At 45.8% G+C, this 21,699-nt stretch overlaps 2 protein-coding genes across 5 annotated transcripts in view; both read right to left on the bottom strand.

Moving 5' to 3' along the window:
- Window positions 1-9,772, bottom strand: part of LOC121584441 (arrestin domain-containing protein 3) — a 28,018-nt gene extending 18,246 nt beyond the window's left edge. For all 3 annotated transcript variants that reach the window (XM_041900324.2, XM_045225618.1, XM_041900323.2), the window contains exon 1: window positions 9,462-9,772. In XM_041900324.2, the coding sequence (XP_041756258.1) occupies window positions 9,462-9,717 (256 nt within the window). In that variant the 5' untranslated portion in view covers window positions 9,718-9,772. The remainder of the gene's footprint in view (window positions 1-9,461) is intronic.
- Window positions 9,773-10,392: 620 nt separating this feature from the next.
- LOC121584046 (arrestin domain-containing protein 3-like) lies at window positions 10,393-13,845 on the bottom strand. Of its 2 annotated transcripts, XM_041899877.1 has the most exons (6): window positions 13,316-13,845; window positions 12,959-13,016; window positions 12,675-12,822; window positions 12,167-12,263; window positions 11,331-11,587; window positions 10,393-11,217 (listed from the first exon to the last, which is right to left on the bottom strand). In XM_041899877.1, the coding sequence occupies exons 1-6, from the start codon at window positions 13,563-13,565 to the stop codon at window positions 10,780-10,782; spliced, it is 1,248 nt and encodes a 415-aa protein (XP_041755811.1). In that variant the 5' UTR covers window positions 13,566-13,845; the 3' UTR covers window positions 10,393-10,779. The 2 variants fall into 2 exon arrangements, with proteins under 2 accessions (XP_041755811.1, XP_041755812.1); XM_041899878.2 differs by lacking the exon at window positions 13,316-13,845 and having other exon boundaries at window positions 12,959-13,295.
- Window positions 13,846-21,699: the final 7,854 nt, after the last annotated feature.

The following is a 21,699-nucleotide window of genomic DNA, read 5'->3' on the forward strand; positions in this document are numbered from 1 at the left end:
ATTCTGTCTCTCACAGTAGAAGTGTACCTATGATAAATATTACAGAACTCTACATGCTTTGTAAGTAGGAAAACCTGCAAAATCGGCAGTGTATCAAATACTTGTTCTCCCCACTGTAGTTGTCCAGTTGCCTGCCTCCACGTTAGGGTCGGAGTTCCCTGCCTCCACGGTAGGGTTAGAGTCCCCTTCCTCCCCGGTAGGGTCAGAATCAGAGTTCCCTGCCCCACCGGTCAGGGTAGGGTCAGAGTTCTCTACCTCCATGGTGGGGTCAGAGTTCCCATCCTTCATTGTATGGTCAGAGTTCCCTACCTTCCCGATAGGTTCAGTCTATCCTGCCCCCTTGGTAGGCTCTCAGTTTCTGTCCGTACCCGGCCTTCAGTCTCTGGCCCTATATGCAGGTTCACACTGTTCTGACTTAGGTTCCCGGACTCCTACCATACTGCAAGGCCCCCAGTCCTCTGTCGTTCTAGGTCCACAGTTCCCTTCACTAGTAGCCCCTAGGTTTGCTGCTCTGCCAGGCCCTAGGTTGTCACGAACAGAAGAGGACCCAAGAGCGCAAGTTCAAATTCAGAGTTCTTTATTCAAGGTTACAGGCGGGAAGAGGAGTCCCAGGGGTGTCAGGGGTCTTTCAGGGTCCTCCTGTGGGTACCTGTGCTCCGGGGGTCACCAAATGTCCGGGGGTGTCCAGTCCAAGTGCTTAGTGTGTGTGTTCCCCAGTGATGGAGCGGCGTATCGGGCTGAGGGTGGTGGAACGTCTGGGCACGCTCATCTGGTGGTCGGAGACCTGGGGGAACACACACACAACAGCAATATGAATGGCAGGCAGAAGTACAGATCAGGGCTGGGCAAATATCGTGGTGAGAGACAGAAGGCAGAAACGAGTTACCGGAGGGGCTGAAGATCGGAGAGTAGTCGAGGTCCAGAAGGCAGGTTGGGATAGACGGGGCAGTAGAACAAGGAGGCAGTCAAGAAAGGATCGGTATCACAAACAGGAGTCAGAGCGCAGACAGGCAGGTTACTGGTCCGGGTTTGAAGACGATCTGACAGAAAAAAAAAAAAAAACAGGGCTTGATATACTGGGAGAGGTAGTGGGGAAATGCAGTTCAGCTGGCAGAGTAATTAGAACAGAGTGAGGATGGTGAGTGGGAAATGCAGTGCAGCTGGCCAGGTAACAAGAGCAGAGCAGGGCAGGTGGAGCTAGTTAGGCTGAGTAGAGAGAGGGAGGTGAGCAGAGTGGAAGATAATTGAATGCAATTAATGTTGCTACCAGGGAGAGAGAGTGCTCATGACAGGACCCCTCCTCCAAGGGACGGCCCCAGAAGTCCCAAGAACAACATCATGCCGGGAGGGTGGAGGGGAGCAGGCGGCGGGTCAGAACTCCTCCGAGCGGTCCGAGTGAATCTCCTCATCCTCAGAAGGAGCTGGAGGGTCACGGTCGGGGAGACAGGACAGGCACTGAGACAGGAGCAGGGCGGGCCGGACGGCTAGGAACCCCTCTTGGACGGCCCCTACGGATTGCAGGCTGATCAGGATGTAGTCGGTGGAAGTCAGTGATAAGGGTCCGGTCCACTATCCTCCTGGCCGGGATCCAGGTCCTCTCCTCTGGACCATATCCCTCCCAATCAACGAGGTACTGGAGACCCCTACCCCTTCGCCTAGAGCGGAGCAGCCGCCGGACGGTGAAGACAGGACCGCCATCTACGAGGCGCGGAGGAGGTGGCGCCGGAGCTGCAGGGACCAGGGGACTTTCATGGACCGGCTTGACCTTGGAGACGTGGAAGGTGGGGTGGACCCGCATGGAAGCGGGCAACTGAAGTCGGACCGCCGTTGGACTGATGACTTTCTGCACAGGAAAAGGACCAATGAAGCGAGGGGCCAGCTTTCGTGATACAACCCGCAGCGGCAGATCCGGGCAGACAGCCAGACCTTCTGACCAACCCGGTAAGTAGGTGCTGGGGTCCTCCGTCGGTTGGCACCGACGGCGTAGCTGGTTCCAGACTTCAGGAGCACAGTGCGAGCCTGGGCCCAGGTGCGGCGGCAGCGGCGGGCATACGCAAGAGCAGACGGACAGGTGGCTTCCGCCTCCTGGCTGGCAAACAGTGGAGGTTGATACCCGTAGACACACTGAAAGGGGGGAGAGCCCGGTGGAGGAACTGGTGAGTGAATTATGGGCATATTCCACCCAGAGCAGGTGTTGAGCCCAGGCCCGGGGATTTTGGGAAGCCACACACCTCAGTGCCTTCTCCAGCTCCTGGTTCATGCGTTCAGTCTGGCCGTTTGACTGCGGGTGGAATCCAGACGATAGGCTGGCGGTGGCCCCAAGGAGATGACAGAACTCCTTCCAAAAGGTTGCTGAGAATTGCGGGCCCCGGTCTGACACTATATCCTGGGGTAGGCCATGGATACGAAACACATGTTCCAGGACCACCTGGGAGGTCTCTTTAGCAGAGGGTAGTTTGGGAAGGGGGCACGAAGTGGGTCATCTTACTAAAGCGGTCAACAATGGTAAGGATGACTGTGTGTCCGTCAGAGGGCGGAAGGCCCGTAACAAAGTCCAGTGAAACGTGGGACCAGGGCCTCTTGGGTATGAGTAGGGGTTGCAGCAACCCAGCAGGAGGCTGGTTGGGAGTCTTGTTTCGGTTACAAGTGGGACAAGCTCGGATGAATTCTCGGACATCCCGTCTCATCCCCGCCACCAGAACCGCTGGCGGACCAGATGAAGGGTGCGAGTGATGCCGGGATGACAGGCCAGACGGGATTCGTGCCCCACTGAATCACAGGTGACCTGAGATTTGCTGGAACAAACAGACGGTTGGGGGCGCTGGTGCTTGGACCTGGCTGGTCCCGAAGAGCCTCCATGACCTGCTTCTCGATCTCCCAGGTGAGGGCCGCTACGACCAAGTGGCTGGGAAGAATGGGAGCTGTCATGGCGGTGGTCTCGTCCTTCTGAAACATCCGGGGAAAGAGCATCAGGTTTGATGTTGCGAGATCCCGGGCGGTAGGAGAGCGTGAAATTGAAGCGCGTAAAGAACAGAGACCACCGCTGTTGACGGGAGTTCAGCCTCCTGGCTGTTTGGATATACTCCAGGTTCTTGTGGTCTGTCCACACTACGAATGGTTCCTTTGACCCCTCTAACCAGTGCCGCCATTCTTCAAGGGCGAGCTTGACAGCCAACAGCTCGCGGTTCCCAATGTCGTAGTTGCATTCGGCAGGGGTTAGCCGACGGGAGTAGAAGGCACAGGGGTGCATCTTGCCATCCTCAGCTGCTCTTTGAGAAAGCACTGCACCCACTCCCACGTCCGAAGCATCTACCTCCACCACAAACTGCCTTGCTGCATCTGGCATCTGGAGGATGGGAGCAGAAGTGAAACATGTCTTGAGGATATTGAAGGCCTTATCAGCAGCTGATGTCCATTGGTACGGTTGTTTAGTGCTGGTTAGCGCCGTGAGGGGTGCAGCCACTGTGCTATAGTTTCTGATGAATCTCCTATAAAAGTTGGCAAAGCCCAGGAACTGTTGCAACTTCTTCCGAGACTCAGGAACTGGCCAGGAAGTGACAGCCGACACCTTCGTGAGATCCATCTGAATGCTGCCCTCGGTCACCACATACCCCAGGAATGAAACGGTCTTGGCATGGAACTCGCACTTCTCTGCCTTCACGAAAAGAGAGTTCTCCAGCAGGCGGCGCAGGACCAACCGGACGTGGTGCGTGTGTTCTGACAGAGTCTTTGAGAATATTAAAATATCGTCAAGGTACACAAATACGAACGTATTTAGCATGTCCCTGAGGATATCATTCACTAGGGCTTGAAAAACTGCTGGGGCATTGGTGAGGCCGAAGGGCATGACGAGATATTCATAGTGGCCGGTTGGTGTGTTGAACGCTGTCTTCCATTCGTCTCCCTCCTCATCCGCACCAGATGGTAGGCATTGCGAAGGTCCAGCTTAGTGAATACAGTGGCTCCCTGCAGCAGTTCGAAGGCAGACGAAAGTAAGGGCAGTGGGTAGCGATTCTTAACCGTGATGTCGTTCAGACCCCGGTAATCTATGCATGGACGAAGAGAACCCGTCCTTCTTGCCGACAAAGAAGAATCCCGCCTCCTGCGGGGGAAGACGACGGTCTAATTATCCCGGAGGCAAGAGAGTCATTAATGTAGTCCTCCATGGCCTTTCTTTCCGGGGCTGACAGTGAATACAGACGACCCTTGGGAGGTGCTGTGCCAGGCAGGAGATCAATCGCGCAGTCATAGGGTCTGTGTGGGGGGTAGAGATGTCGCCTTGGATTTGTTGAACACCTCTTTCAGGCTGTGGTAACAGGCCGGAACATTGGATATGTCGGAGGTAGCGCTAGATCCTTCCCGGTGAACGGGCAGGGTGGCCCCCCTTAAACAGGTCTGGTGACAACTCCTTCCCCACTCACGGACTGTTCCTGTCTCCCCAGTCGATGTGGGGGTTGTGCTGACGGAGCCACGGGTATCCAAGAATGAGTGGTTGGCCAGGTGAGTGTAGGAGGTGAAACTGGATGGACTCCTGGTGGTTTCCTGACAGCAGGATTGTCACAGGGGCGGAGATATGAGTGACAGTGCCAAGATGATGCCCATCCAGGGCTCGTGCAGGAATGGGTTGTGTCAGTTGATGATGGTTCACGCCCAGTTGCTGTGCAAGCTCAGGGTCCATGATGTTTGCTTCGGCCCGGAATCCACAAGGGCGGCCAATGTATGAGTCTTGTCAGAAAGCTGAAGGCGGAGATGAAGCAGGGTCTTTCGGATGGAGGGAGACTGAAGGCTTGTTGAGCTCACCCGGATCTCCCCTACACCTGGTGAGCTGCGGCTTTTGCCGGACAAGTAGCGACACGGTGATTCTCGCCACCACAGTAGAGGCAAAGGTTGGAGCTTAGACGGCGCCCGACGCTCCTCGGGAGTCAGAGAGGCACGGCCAATCTCCATGGGCTCAGGCTGATTGAGTTGGCTATGGGACTTGACAGGCAGGGGCTGGACAGAAGCGGTATCGACCCGAGTACGGATGGCAGGTTGACTGAGACGGCCCTTCTCCCTCCTCCCGGGTCTGTATACGGCGGTCAATGCGAACGGCAAGGTCAATGGCGGCATCAAGCGTTGAGGGCGGGTCATGGGAAACAAGCTCGTCCTTGATATAGTCCGCCAGGCTATGGAGGAAGGCTTGCACCAGTGCCTCTGGGTTAAACGAGCTTTGACTGGCCAGGGTACGAAAGTCAATGGAGAAGTCTGCCACTGTCCGATTGCCCTGACGGATGGTGAGCAGAGCTTGTGACGCTTCGGCTGTTGGCGAGCCTAGGTCAAAGACCTTTAACATCTCCTCCTCAAAGGCACTGAAGGAGGCACAGGCTGGGGTTTGCCGGTCGAATTCCGCCCGTTCCCCACAACCGAGCTCGACCGGTGAGATGTGTGATGACATACCCCACCTTGGCTCCCTCTGTTGAGAAAGTCCTGGGCTGTAGTGCAAACTGGATTCGGCAGCTGCTCAAGAATGGTCTTACTTGCTTCTGGTTGCCATCAAAACGCTCCGGGTTCCCAATCCTTGGTTCAGGAGCGTGGGGATCTGGTGGCAGCACTGCCGGGCCTGCAGCATTGGGACCTCCAGCGGAGGGATGAAGGAGTATCGGTGGTACAGGAACAAAAGGACCAGGGGGGTGCAGGTGGAGTAGCCGGGCTTGAGAGTAGTTGCAGGGCTTGGGCTAGCTGTTGTTGCTGCAGTTGGAACTGTTGTTGCTGCTGGTTGAATAGCTGGAGAAGGGAAGCGATGTCGCCAGCCATCCGATTTATGTCTCCCTCAGAGCGTTCCAGTCGCTGTAGGGCAGTCCTCTCTGGCTCTTCCTCCATCGTGGTCAGGGAGTGCGCTGGGTCCATGATGGTCAGATCGTTCTGTCACGAACAGAAGAGGACCCAAGAGCGCAAGTTCAAATTCAGAGTTCTTTATTCAAGGTTACAGGCGGGAAGAGGAGTCCCAGGGGTGTCAGGGGTCTTTCAGGGTCCTCCTGTGGGTACCTGTGCTCCGGGGGTCACCAAATGTCCGGGGGTGTCCAGTCCAAGTGCTTAGTGTGTGTGTTCCCCAGTGATGGAGCGGCGTATCGGGCTGAGGGTGGTGGAACGTCTGGGCACGCTCATCTGGTGGTCGGAGACCTGGGGGAACACACACACACAACAGCAATATGAATGGCAGGCAGAAGTACAGATCAGGGCTGGGCAAATATCGTGGTGAGAGACAGAAGGCAGAAACGAGTTACCGGAGGGGCTGAAGATCGGAGAGTAGTCGAGGTCCAGAAGGCAGGTTGGGATAGACGGGGCAGTAGAACAAGGAGGCAGTCAAGAAAGGATCGGTATCACAAACAGGAGTCAGAGCGCAGACAGGCAGGTTACTGGTCCGGGTTTGAAGACGATCTGACAGGGCTTGGCTGAAAAACAGGGCTTGATATACTGGGAGAGGTAGTGGGGAAATGCAGTTCAGCTGGCAGAGTAATTAGAACAGAGTGAGGATGGTGAGTGGGAAATGCAGTGCAGCTGGCCAGGTAACAAGAGCAGAGCAGGGCAGGTGGAGCTAGTTAGGCTGAGTAGAGAGAGGGAGGTGAGCAGAGTGGAAGATAATTGAATGCAATTAATGTTGCTACCAGGGAGAGAGAGTGCTCATGACATAGGTATCCTACCCAGCTAGGCCCCACATTCAATTCGCCGTCAGGTCCACAGTTTCATGCCCTGCTCAGATCGCAGACCCCTGCCTTATTTGATAGGCATTTGCCTAGCCCGTCAGGTTTAGAGCCCCCTGCCCTGCTCGGCCCTAAGTTTGCTGCACTAGGCTTGCTGTCTCCAGACAGTCAGCCTGCATCACCCTAGCCCACCAGCCTTTGAGCCTCCTGCCCTGCTAAGCCACAAGTTACCTGTGCTGGGTTCTCAGCCCTCATCCCTCGTCTGCCCTCAGTCCCTAGCACTAGGTCCTCAGACCCTAGCCCAGGTGAGTCATCAGGCTCCTGTCCTGCTAGGCTCAAAGGTACCAGTTTCTCCAGTAAGCCCAGAGCTCTACTGCTCTCCTAGCCCTCAGTCATTCTCCCGGGTTAGGTTCAGAGTCGTTCTCCCTGTCAGGTTCAGGGTCATTCTCCCTCTCAGGTCCAGAGTCAGTTTCCCTGTCAGGTCCAGGCAGTTTCTCTGGCAGCCCCAACGTTATCAGCACTAGGCTCCCAGCCTTCAGCCGTTCCAATTTTGCTGTCTCCAGCTCTAGTCGGCCATGAGTCCACTGCTCCGTCAGGCTATAGGTTCTCTGCCTAACTAGGCCTGCAGCCTCTGACCTCAGTTGGTCCACAGCCCCCAGCCTCAGTCTGCAAACAGTCAGCCCTTCCCACATGGGAGATCACCTGACCACGTCTCTAGGGACAAACTGGCCCCTGCCTCCGGATCCCTGATGGGCCTCAGCCAGGGGTCCCCACATGCTCTACCAGGGGAGCCAGTAGTGGTGAGAGAGTCAACAACCCCAGCAGCAGCCAGTGAGTTGCCAATGATACTTGTGGCAGGCGTGCCACATTTCTCCACCGCAGTAGGCGAGCCACCGCCTCCAGCCGTGGCCAGCCTCAGGCATCGTACTCAGCGCCAACGGATGGGCCCCCAGCGACCCTGCACCAGCTGGGTCAGAAGATCCTCCACCACACATGGGGTGGTCCAGGACTGTTCCCGCCTCTCCATGCACCTCCTTCACGGGGCGGCCCCTAAGCCCCTTGCATGCACTTGAGCTGGCACCCTACTGGCCCCCATGGTTCTCTAAAGTGACACTCGCAATCAGCTGCCCTTGTAGTTCGGCCAGATGCACAGAAGGACTGAACCTCACCTTGTCTGGTCTTCCCCTCTGCCCTGCCTGTCCTGCTGGATAGGACTAGTCCCTTTCAGGACTAAGACCACATGGAGGCCTTTAAGATGTGTGGAAATCCAGGGGCGGCTGTAAAAAAGGCCATGCCTGTGCACATGACTTTCCCCACAGTCCCATTAGGGTGATTTCTCCCCTTCTCAGCTGTCTGTCACAGCCTCTTGGTTTACACCAATCAGAGTGCCCGAATGCACATTTGGACTCTGATCCCTCCCACTCCAGGTCAGAGTGGCTGTCATTGTCGCAGATGAAGACTCAAGTTTGGCTGCCGACCAAGTTATCAGTGTGTTTTAATCTAGAAGTGTTGTGCATGCATCCACAATGTACATTTGGCCTTTATATTGTTGAGGATTGTTTATGCTGATTAGGGGTAATATTTTGCTACTGATAGTGTTACATCTATAAGGTGTTGGTGCTGCCATTAGCTTATGCTAGCATTGTTTACCTGTTGTTTGGCTAAAGCATATCATCCTCAATGTACATAATTGCCAGTTACTGTAATTATTGCATAGTTGTATTTATTATTATGAGTATGTGGTGCATGTTACTATTACTGGAAGAGAGTGTGTTATATGCCAGATAAAGTTAGTATAAGATTCTAGAAGGCCTGGAGCGCTCCAGCACGCGCACTTGATTTATGGCCTATTAGATAAGATCTCTAGCTGGCTGGAGAGAGAATGCCATAAATCGTGACTGGCAGCAGTAATTAGCCTCTCTCTCCGCCAAGATGTTGACATCATATCTGTATTTGTGTGAATATGTGTCTGCAATGATATTTTATCTAGGCTATGTATCCTACAGTTCCAATTGTATAGCTGTATTATCGCTGTTAATATGTACTTATATTTTCCTTTCCTTATAGAACCACAGATCACGTCGATGTGTGTGTGTGCGCTAATGTGTGGTGGTGAACTAGAAAATAAAACTCTGGATATGGACACATCTGCCTGGTTCTTGCCGGATCGCCTGTAGTGGGGTGAGCCCAAAGTAGAATCAGCATTGTCACTAGCAGGTGAGGGCACCTACAGCCAACCGCACAGATGGCTCCAGCTACCCGTTTTTACACAACCTATTCCAGACCGGTCTGCACGTTTTAAAGTTTGAATGGCGTTTCTATCTCAAACAGTGGAAGACTAGTTACGACCGGAATGTTTCCCATTCAAGTCTTTGACCATTGAAATGCATTGGGATTTATGCAAATATGGTTGAAGTGTGAAAAGTATTAGTAGCATCAAAAGTGTTTTTTTCAAGCAACCTGACCAGGACGTTTGCACGTTTTTAAGTTGTTTTGGTGTTGATAGCTTTTACGCACGCTACAGGTGGCAACGGAATAATAATACAAAGCATAAACAGTTGTGATTAGCACATCTAATTACTAGTTTATTGAACTACATGTAGTTCACTACTCCCCCAACACTGAGTACACTTTATCATTTCAACAATTGGATAACTGACATCGCGCCTGTGCATGGCGCGGCCAGGATACACGGGGTGGGGTCATTGAGGTATAAAGATTGGGGTGGGTAGGGTAGGTTATAGTAAACGATTATAGACACAAAATGTCGCCTGGACTTACCTTTAGGAGATTCATTAATCATAAACGTCTTCAATTTGAAATATCTATTGTGAGCAGAGTAAGTCCTGGTGCGGTCTTTTGCACGCTCCGTCCAATGGACATTTGCGTCCCCTTTGGCTTTGATGAAAAGCCTATCCACTTTGGTTTCCTTTATTAACTCCAAAGTAATTATTCCAGATATACAGTCGCCTTCGGAAAATGTGTCATGTTCATTAATAACATCGTAACTCAAGTTAAACGTTTTTATTGAAGGCATTTTCGACTGCTTCACATGAACTTTTCTGAAGCTAATTTTCGCTAGCTTAGCCTACTCATAAATAGTGATGTCATTGTCGTGGGACTGTACACACGGATATACCGCAGACTATGGTACTCTACTGCCTCCCAGTGACAGCTTTGGTCAAAATTGACTTTTCGTAGCAGATTAGGATCATTAGTTTAAGGTTAGCTAAAGGGTTAGGGTTAGCGAAAATGCAACTTTTGAGGGCATATTTGACAAAAGCTGTATCCCATCTAGACATGACCAGTGTAAAACGACTGTACTGTTATCCAGTGTAGCCTAATGTGTGAATCTGAGATCATTTTTTAAATATCCATTAGGGATTAGGCTACTGTATGGGGAAAGCACTGGCCAAGGTTAGGTGTGAAGCTAACCCAACTAAAATCTCAAATTGCCCGTTTGGCACAAATTGCCATGAGGGTCATAAGAGTGAGGCAGCCAGCATCCCTCCCTGCAAACCATTTTGAGACAGTTATCAGAGGATCAGCTTCTACTGCACTCCTTCATAATACCTAAACAGCAAAGGTACAAGCTGACTTTAGCGAGATGTAGTACACCACTGACAGAATGTGTATGGACATTGTGCAATATTACTTGGGTGTACTAGTTAGTTGGGCATTGATCAGCAACAGTTGAGACTGAGTCAGAAGATCAGGTGTGTGGTATTTATTGAACAGTGCAGGTGATGAAGACTGAATCTGAACAATCACTTTACTTGGTCAATGGCAACAACAATTGCATTTAAAGCCATACAGATGTTATATGTCTGGAGTCTGAACCATCTTCAATTTTGCATAGGTTCTTAGATGTAACTTTACTGATTATTGTTCTCATTTGCCGCAGTCACATAATGGATGATTTGGATTGACACATTATTATTTAAAGACAAGTCTTTGAGAGAGTATAGCTGTTCAGTTAAGGCTATGGGTTACATAACAATGGCATTACAAACCTACTACAATGTTGATTATTGCAACAGGTAGGTAGTTTTATAGCAGCACAAATTAAAAGGCCTCACATCTGTCAAAAATGAGTGTTTTATAGGGTATTAGGGTGAGATGTTTCAAGTGCAAATGGAGGGAAGAGGGAACCATACGATGGGGGTTGGTCTATCTCTTGAGAAGAGAGGGGTGGATGCGTTGTTGGGGTTGATGTATTAAATGTAGGTGGAGGAAAAACTGGGCCAGTTGGGTATGGTTGTTGTGGGTCAGGGTGATAACTTCCTCCCATGGCTGCAGGTTCAGGGTACACTGGCGGGACAGACGGATATAGGCCTCCCCCTGGACCAAAGGAAGGAGGATATGGTCCAAAGGCTGTATCAGAAGGGAAGTCACTGTTGCTTGGACCCGCTTTCCCGAATTCTTCAAACCCGAGGACAGGTCTGCCTGGTGATAGGTCAGACCGAAAGCAGGAAGGGATAATAACCAATGGAAACTTGACTTCAGGGTCTTTGGCAAGAGGAACGTCCAAGTATACCTGTAAAACAAACAGCATGTTAAAGAGAAATATTGGGAATTTATCTCCCAAAATATGTTTTTGTCTAATACTAGTCAGGAATATGAAGTGATTGTACCGACTTTTGGATGTACCTTTAGTATGTACTCTACTGTTATGATGTTACAGTTCAGGATGGTCAAGTCCTGGTCAGCGGGTATCTTCAATGACCCGGCAACACTTTGTCGGGTTTTGGATGGGATAGGCTCCCTGACCACTTTGCAGACTGTTTCTTCTTCTACCTTTGTGCAGTCAGAAGCCATGAAAGTCATTTTCTGCTTCAGACTGAATTTGGGCTTAAGGTCACGGGAGGAGTTGTTCTCAATGTTTGCACAGATATTCACCGTCTCACCTGTTGTGGGAAAATCCACCCAGAAAATAAAAGGGGAAGTTCAGGATTTTACAACTTGATTTTAGGTGGTTCTTCACCCTGAAAGGAGTCTATGGGCCTGGAAAAACTATAATCCATGGTTCGGTTTTCTCTAAACAGTCCCACTACTAACTTCAGATAACTTTAACCAACTCTAGCTAATTTTGTAGTGGCTGTTAAAATGAAACCAAACCATGGATTACAGTTTCTCCTGGCCCATAGACTTTCAGGGTTGGGACCAATCTAACATCAAGTTGTAAAATCCTGAACTTCCCCTTTAAAGACAATCTGAGATTCCAAATGACCAACACAATAGTGCTTCAGCACAGGTGAGTTACTGAATGTTGAAGATATTAATCTATCTTGACAAAGCCTTGCAAGTGAAAGTTGATTGTATATTTAGGACACTTCTTGGAGGTAGTGTGGATTTGCTATTCTCTTATCCAGTGAGATTGTGAACTAAACTGTTGAATTGGCAATTTTATTCAACAGAAAATAGGTGCCAAAAGGCAACATGCTTTATGTTACACAGAGGGCTCTGAAACAACACTTGTACATTACCTGGCATGTAACCCATCCTTTCAACGTGGACATCCATGATGACATGTCCTGAGGTAAGACAACCCATTGACTTGTCCTTCACACCATGCTGAGGAGACTGGAAAGCAGGATGAGATTACATTATTTACATTTTACATTTTAGTCATTTAGCAGACACTCTTATCCAGAGCGACTTACAGTTAGTGAGTGCATACATTATTTTTTTATTTTTCATACTGGCCCCCCGTGGGAATTGAACCCACAACCCTAGCGTTGCAAACGCCATGCTCTACCAACTGAGCTACATCCCTGCCGGCCATTCCCTCCCCTACCCTGGACGACGATGGGCCAATTGTGCGCCGCCCCATGGCTATACTAGTATGACACAAGGAAAACAAACCGGGATCTGTACATCCATTCATCCACTTTCACACATACAGCATGTGATGAATAACACCATCATCCATCCATCCACATTCACATATATGTGATGAATAACAAAAGGACTAGATTAGTAGAGTTAACACACCATTAGTAGGCTATGGTTCAAGTCAGCCTTGGAGACAAAGGTGATTTCCTTCTCTAAGTCGCGTGTCTTTAGCCAACCCCTGACCAGCTTGGCTTCCAGTTTGTACACTATCTTCCCATGAGGACCCTCGAAGGATGATGGCATGCTTCTGTAATATAAAAACAGTGACACATACCTTAAGCTGCTGAATCTATGTAATCAACAGGCATAACTTGTACATGGAGGTTGATTTAAAAGACAGCATAGAATTTTTCTGTATGAATTTGACTTGCTTTCCCACTTACCCTTCAGGAATTTGGAGGCTAAATGGATAGATATGGATACCAGGGGGGAGTATGTTGCCTATGACAAAAATCGCAGGGGTCAACATAATATCCAATTAGTAATTTACCATAATGAACCCATTAAAAAAAAAATCGAGATCTGGCTAACATTGACCAATCGCCTGGTTCAAATAGAAAAACAGCTGCGTGACTCTACATTTTGGATACGTAGCCTACAGATCCCGCTCACCCAACGCGCTGGGCAAGCTACGCACCTGAAAGAGCGCGATAAATATTGCGCGGCGCATGGCCAAACTATGGTTGGGGTTACGGATAGGTTAGGCCTGTAGTTAACTGAGTAAAGACCATTCCTCCTACCTTGAGGATTTTCATTAATCATTATTTTCTTCAGTTTGAAATATCTGTTGTGAGCAGAGTAAGTGTTGTCATCATTGTCAACACTCCAATTGACATTTGCGTCCCCTTTGACTTTGATGAAAAGGCTTTCCACTTTGGTTTCCTTTATTAACTCCAAAGTAATTCTTCCAGATATACAGTCGCCTTCGGAAAATGTATCATGTTCATTAATTATATCGTAACTCAAGTTAAACTCTTTTATTGAAGGCATTTTCGACAGCTTTCCTGAAGTTAATTCCGCTGAGTAGGGCTACTGTAATGACAGAAAAAGAAAAATTGTTCCGCTGGTTCCACCGTCTTTAGTAGTGTTGCCCAACTCCTCAGTAAGGAAAGTAGCTATTGGCTGTCCTAAAAGTCGCTAATTTGCATAATTGGCCATGTGCATGTAATTGTGATGGACGCTGTAGGAGAGAGGAATAAGGTCGTGGGAGAGACAAAAAGTGAGGAAAAAACACCCAACATTTACATCCCAGAGTCGCTAAATTGGCAACACTGAGCCTACGGTGTGTCAGGAGGGACAAACTGGGAATATTTCAAGGCAGACCATGGTACACCACTGCCTCCCAGTGTACTAACGACTCTACTGCTACCCAGTCTGTGAATCTGAGATGATCACTATTTATCATTAATATAGTCTGGACTCTGGAGTATCCGGGACAAGCACTGGCCTAGGTATATAATGTTAGGGGCTAACCACTTTCCCTATGACTATTTACTCTGTTCTTTAGCTTCTGGCAAAGGGCTAAAGTAGAGAGGCTATCTAGATTATATTTATATGGGGCTATACGCATACACACACACTTACACACTTACACACTTTTAGACAGTCGAAGCAAGCACACACATTTTCTTAAAAAGTGACATTTTCTAGTTTTATGAGGCAAACTAGTAATTATTGCGAGCCAACATGTGAGAGCAAATGTAGGCTATTTGTTTAGTAAATTTATTACTTACATGGATTCGCATAGTTTCAGTAAAATTATAAACAATCACAATGGATAAACAATAATGTGACAACATGTTTCTACATAGTGGATTAATTCATGAATTACATCACATCTCATCTTTTGCAGCCTGTAGGCCTATTCTTGGTTGGATAGATTGTATCCCTGCTTTAAGGAGAGAGGGCGCCTTGGTCATGTCCAGTCTTTATTAGGATTAATGAACAGCTTGACATTTTTAGTCCTCTCTCTGAATCTATAAGTTTAATACTCATGAGGGCCAATGGGGATCCAAGTCGGCTGTACACATATTGTGGCCACGGGGCGCATGTTAAATGTCCAAGTGGTAATCAATGCAGAGAAATTAGCTATTGATCTCTTATAGTTTTGTAATAGGTTATTGGTTTGCTCTTTCAGAAAATTCCAATATTCGTTGGGTGAGTGTGAAGGCAATATTGCTATAGGGGGAAGTGGAGTTGTGTGTGTGTGTGTGTGTGTGTGTGTGTGTGTGTGTTAGCTGAGCAGTCAGGGTAACCCTCTAATTAGTACAGAGGGCAGATTCAAAATAAACATGTTGCGAGGAATATCGGTGATTCGCATCACATCCACAGTCCATTAGAAACCGGGGTGGAGCTTGGGGGATCATTATTGGCTTGTTGATTTGTTTCATATGAGCTATATTCTCTCTGTGAAACCAACACATACAGTGTATAACAGCATAATAACAACTATTTCACTATTTTAAGATCATATTCAAGACAGTTACAACAGCACAGCATGTGTGCAGTGAAGTGATTTTGTAAAATATCATCATGAAGTTGTATTTTTACGAGAGCCTTTGTAAGAAAGAGACCTAGCACTCAGTCTTGTAGGTAATAGATGCCACGTGGAATTCAAGTGTACCGTTTTTATTTTCTTGTAACGCTCTTGCCGGAACTTGTACAAAAAGGTTTAAAATTGAATAATTGTAGCCCAAAAAGCTAAGATAGACTGCTGCGTTAAATAATCAAAACAATAACTCTGCAAAACCCTAAGGTAACAAAAGCCCAGAAAGGTTATCTCACCAGATAGTGAGAATTAATTAACACCGGCCTGTGGGTTAGATGCAGCCACACTGCCCTATTCTGAATCTCATTCTGAATAAATCTCTCCCCATATACAGTGCCTTCAGAAAGTATTCATACCGCTTGACTTATTCCACATTTTGTTGTGTTACAGCTTGAATTTCAAAATTCTTCAAGCTCTGTCAAATTGGTTGTTGATCATTGCTAGACAACCATTTTCAGGTCTTGCCATAGATTTTCAAGTAGATTTAAGTCCAAATTGTAACTCGGCCACTCAGGAACATTCACTGTCTTCTTGGTAAGCAACTCCAGTGTAGATTTGGCCTTGTGTTTTAGGTTATTGTCATGCTGAAAGGTGAATTCATCTCCCAGTGTCTGGTAGAAAGCAGACTGTACCAGGTTTTCCTCTAGGATTTTGCCTGTTCTTAGCTCCATTACGTTTATTTTTATCCTGAAAAACTCCCCAGTCCTTAATGTTTACAAGCATACCCATAACAGCCACCACTGTGCTTGAACATATGGAGAGTGGTACTCAGTAATATGTTTGGGGCAAATCCATTACAACACAATACTTTGTATTCAGGACAAAAGGTGAATTGCTTTGCCACATTTTTTGCAGTATTATTTTAGTGCCTTGTTGCAAACAGGATGCATGTTTTGAAATAATTTTTAATTTTGTACAGGCTTCCTTCTTTCACTCTGTCAATTAGATTGTTATTGTGGAGTCACTACAATGCTGTTGATCCATCCTCAGTTTCCTCCTATCACAGCCACTAAACCCTGTAAAATCACCATTGGCATCATGGTGAAATCCCTGAGCGGTTTCCTTCTGTTTTTGTCCGTGCTGACGCTGCAGACTGCTATATCAGTCCACTCAACTTTTTTAATTAATATATATATATATATATATATATTTATTAAAATTCTGCACCCCCAGCACCCCTACTTCCCGCAGCCATGGTCTCGGTTCGATTCGCACTGTGGTGCAGTTCACTGCAGGTGAGAACGCAGTCGGGACCAAACACAGGAAAATAACCAGTGTCGCGCATTATTATTGGTTGTTTGACTGCGAGCGCATCATAACTTCAGATCTCTTAAACATTCTGTGAGTAGCAGCGCATTTATGAGCGCATCGGATGCAGATTAGGGGAGACGTGGACTATACTTGGGATAAAGGCTTCTGAATAGGCTATAGACTATTCAAGTCGCAGTTGGAGCGGCTATTGCGCTGTTTCTCCCGCATGTTCTTGGAAGACCAAAGCGAAAGTAATATGAAGATTGGGACACACAAGTGATGCTTTATAATAATCACACATTGATTTAATTAGAACATTTTTATCCAATAAACAAATGACTTGCATGGACACGTGGTTTTGTTTAGGAATTTTAGTTTGTTTGACATATGGAAATGTTAAACCAACCGGACCAAACGAAAATAATACAATGTAACAAATAGTCAAAACTATGTGTGAAAACGCCCTAAGACAACTTCAAGATGCAAGTTAATGGTCATGTTTAGACAATGTAATAATAATGATAATAATAATAATTAGACAGTGTAATAATGTATTTTGAACAGTAGTAAATATGTATATAGAATTTCATTTAGTCCTGCTGATATGATGTATTTAAGATGTTTTACATTTTGACAAAATAAACAAAACAATAAGAAACAAAACAATGCCGGGTGCTTGTGGCCTGCTAGCTCTCGCAAACACTAGGTGGCATTCTGCCTTCTCCCTACAGTTTTCAGCGGTTAGCTTCACACACTACTGGATCATGTAAACTTCAATGCTGATGCTGTGTTTTAACATTTAGAAACAGCAATAATCATCAGTTGCAATAATCATCAGTTGCGATAAGATGGCCCGTATCTTTCATCAGCGAGAAAGAATCCTTCAAATAAAAAAAGATACACATACTGTAGCAGTTTTGCACAGATCTATACAGCTATGGGTGCCTCCATCTGATGAAACCACACTTCCGCTACACTTCCAGAGTTACGCTTACACACAGGTGTTCAGAGCATGCTAGATAGCTAATTAGCACAGGTGGTCTCCTCTGTCTTCCGTCTGTTTTTCATAAACAAGCGCTGTAACATGGAGATATGGCCGTGCGGGAACATTATAAAGGTGTGTATCATAACTATATATATATATTTCTCGCTGATATGAAAGATAAGGTCCTTATGCTTCCAAAAGCGTACCGCAAGCGATGCCTGCTAATGTTCAGACTGAGCATCGGGGCTCTTAAACTCCCCCATACAGAAGGCGCCTTCTCCAATGACTCTTATGTGTATGTAATGGAACTGAGAGTCATGATCAAGGGCTAGGCCACCACTAAATGATTAACATTTCCACCTGCAATGGCGCCAAATGTCAATAACATAGCGCACCAGTACTAGCAAAGGAATATAAATGCCTTTGAGTAAAACATTTTTGAGTAAAAATAGAGCACAATGCTACTGTCGTATCGGGTGAATGGTGGCCATTATTGCTGTCAACAAAGAGTCCGTCTATGCTGCATCGTGTTAGAGGCTTTTATTAAAATCACGAGGTTACAGCATAAATGACAGGTGACATGACACCCGGGGAGCGACGCCTCAGAATGGCTGCTCGTTCTCCCTTTCTTCTTCGTTTAACCCCCCTATTTATAAACAATGAAGCTCCCTCTTCTGGCCAATCCCCAGTCTCCCCTGTCTACAAGACACTTCCGGTCTGTTGTATGTGACATCACACCCAAAACATTCCCTCTTGATACTAACACAAACAACATTCCATTTCTTCATGAAAAACATTTAACAAAGGCATAATCTTCAGATACGATATTCCCCCCTTCGAGACGAACTAAACGTCTCGAAAACAAACAGAATAGGATTATGACTAGTAACAATTTGTCTTATTGAGTAGCTTTAACATTAAACCAAAAACATTATTCTCTAGAGTGTAAATACCTTTCTATGAAATATGAACAACTGTTTATGAAGTGTGAATACATTACTATGAAATATGAACAAATCTTTATGGAGTGTAAGAGCGAAAAACTGTCCGGCAACCTTCCATCCATCAATCAAGACAGTAAAATTCTCTCACGGTCCCTCTGCCCCAGGCAACCACCTTCGGTACTCCAGATAACCTCATAACCCATGTAAATGCATTTGAAAGTATGATGCAATTAAATACACATGTAAGCCCCTGCAAACAAAATCCTATCCATAAACATCCACTTGCAAGGCTGGTTAACCCATTGGACCTTACCGTGGAACTCTCCCTGCCTAGACTTTCTGTCCCTAAGCATTCACCGAAATAAACAAAAACATCTAAGATCCTCACATGTATTCAATAACATCAAACATCATTCTACAAAAATTAATACCTAAAAATATGACACAATTATGTATTACACATGTCTATATTTCATTGCAAACACTGGAATGTAGTCCACTACACTTCATCTCCCCGTAGTCTCCTCTTCCAATGGACTGTTGATGATGGAATCAGCCACACCCTCCTTGTTTCATCTCCTCCAGTCATATTGTCCCTTCCCATGTTCCTGTTTGAGTATTTCAATCTCCATATGTTCCCCCAAATGCTTCTGGAAGAAAAGAAAAGAAACCAAACAGTATCTTTTCCAAAAAAACACTTTCAAATTGAACATCAATATCAACTAAGAATATAGAAATGATATATAAATGATGTATGAATCACATAAACCTATTCCCCCCTTTGATTCATAAATCATACCAACATCACCCTAATATTGAAAAAAAAAAAAAAAAATCATCAAATAATCAAAAATGATATTTATCCATCAGTTCCACTTGTCCATCTTTATCCAGATCAGGAACAGTCAACACCGGCATCTGAGTGTTGTCTCCAGACATCACTCTCCAACCTATCTCAATATCATAACTTTCTCAAAGATCAGTAACAAATTACAAACATCACACAGTGTTATCAAAGCTGAAACTAAAATCTGACCCATCACTGCCCCTACTGGCCTAACTGATCTTGCAACCAAGTCTTCCAAATGCATCCCTTATTTCCTTCAATGCATCTATAACCCCAGTGATATTATCTGAACTATCTGGACTCAAAGTATAACTAATATTTATCAATATGATCTTCCCAAATGTTACACCATACCATGAATAAAGTCCCCCCCTTCTCCCTTAGACTTATCCTTCAATGATAGGCTTGAAGCCTATGACATGTCCCTTTTCATCCTATTTTGAACTCTAGTTTCAGATTGATCTGTGTTCGGTGCTACCCCTCTTTTAATAGTAAAAGCCTCATATGGAAGCTTCAACGTTGACATTAACAACATCCTATCCATCCATAGGGTAAGAATATATACGTTTTATCATCACAAACCCACCAAATATCTCTAAAATTCCCAATAGTCACATTGTCAGTCAAAAGCTAATCGTTTAACCATCAAAGTCCTGCTCTTCTTACTACCTGGTATATTAAAAAGTAACCTTATATTTCTCATTACTACCCTTAAGGTCATGCTTATCCAAAGTCATCATATAATCATCACAATCTGATATTCCCATAAACATACCCTTTACCTCATATGTTTTATTAGAACAAAAACAACTTTTAGCCCTCAATGTTTCACCTGAATACTTCAGGGTTCCGTTGTTACCTGATTTTCCTTTCCCATTTAACAATTCCCATAGGGTAATTCATTTAACCAAGAACACTTAAACCTAGGCTTAAACCACTGTTCTGACAACGACATTATTTTATCTGTCAATGACTGTTGCTGATACCACAGTCATGACAAAGCATAAGACTGACCCATACCTGATAGAGGCCGCGCGACCGTCTAACATGTTTGGTGCTGGAATTCTCAACAGACATGGACCCTCAAGATTCCTCACTGATCTTACAGAATGAGTTAATCTATCTCTAATTTCCACAACAGAAGAACGAGCGGTACTGATCAGATACCTCTCCTTGTCTGTCATTAAAATCAAAGACCTCATCCTGTCCTCCATGATGAATCTATATTCTCTCTACTACTATCTGCTCTCCTATTTTAACCCTATTCGTACTATCCTTGACAGCACTTTCCATCCGTAACATAACCCCTTAATTTCAGAAAAGTTGTTGTCGATGTCATACTCCCTACATTTGCTATTGCCATCGTATCATTAATCCCTTCCAAAGTTACCATTAAAGTAGTTGACTTAGTTGCTGTATCAACCCTAATTACTTCTAGTGCAAAAGTTCCCATTATCCTATGTGTATTATTCACTGTTGGAGTGACTACTGTAACATATTCTTCCTGAACTCCCTTGGTGACTGTGAAACTTCAACAGATTTGAAATCTTCCATCATAAGCGTCACTTTACGAATTACATAGCCTTTTAACCAATAATTCTTAACCGGAACAACTTCTAATGCTTGCCCTAGATAAGTATACATATATTCTCCCTGACCTTTCGCTGTAACATTACGCCAAATAAGTAAACAGTCACTCCTAACCTCTTCCACTTCATATCGTTATACAAACTATCCCTCCTTTGACTAGGTGCAACAGCTTCTACATCTGGTCCTGATAACAATACTTATTCTCCATAATTATCTCTCCATATGGGAGAAACGTCCCCATTCTAACGCTAATAAGTATTCTTTCCCCTAAAATTGGTGCTGTATTGGTTCCCTTATAACCAAATGCGATATATTTATGGCTTTAATAACTATCAATGTTGAAAGAGTTAAATTGCTTCTCCCTGTTGTTCTAATAAACTGAAGTGTTAATGTCCTTAGTTACTCCTAATTTTCCCCAAAGAAAAGTTGTCTCTGCTTGTACTTCCATCTATCACCACTAGTGTCACTTTTTCCCCAAATCTCAGTCCTTTCTCTAATTCCTGACTTGCAAACTTTTGATTATAAAAAATACACCTATAATTACCTTGATCTTCCTACTCTACAGTCTCATTCACCATTGTTCTCTCTCTTACTACTAACTTTGAAACTTAGCTTTCTGTCTCAGAGTTCCTTCAACCCTAATCTACTCCTAACTTATTTTAATCCAATCTTTTCTCTCATAACATTTAAAACTTTTTCCCCTGATTTATTCACAAAATCCCTTACCACCAAATTTTTAGAATATGTGATTGGGAAAGTTCCCCACCTGCTTCTGACTCATTACACACAGACTTGGCAAACGACTAAACACCTTTTAGCCTAGCCTGAAATCTCTTAGTGTAAGAATGTAACCCAGAATAAACAGTCCCCCCTTTTAACTTTTCAGACAGATTGTCTAATAGACAGTCGTCTAGTGTACATCTTATTGTACAATTCAATTTAAACAATGCATCTCTTCC

The sequence above is a fragment of the Coregonus clupeaformis genome, chromosome 16 (assembly GCF_020615455.1).
Source record: "Coregonus clupeaformis isolate EN_2021a chromosome 16, ASM2061545v1, whole genome shotgun sequence".
In the NCBI taxonomy this organism is placed as follows: domain Eukaryota; kingdom Metazoa; phylum Chordata; class Actinopteri; order Salmoniformes; family Salmonidae; genus Coregonus; species Coregonus clupeaformis.

Coding starts and splice junctions, on each gene's coding strand:
- LOC121584046 (XM_041899877.1), bottom strand. CDS start 13,565: ATGCCTTCAATAAAAGAGTTTAACTTGAGTTACGATATAATTAATGAA. Junction 12,264..12,674: donor TGAACCATAGCCTACTAATG/GTGTGTTAACTC, acceptor CCTGCTTTCCAG/TCTCCTCAGCATGGTGTGAA. Junction 11,588..12,166: donor AAGGATGGGTTACATGCCAG/GTAATGTACAAG, acceptor TTCCCACAACAG/GTGAGACGGTGAATATCTGT.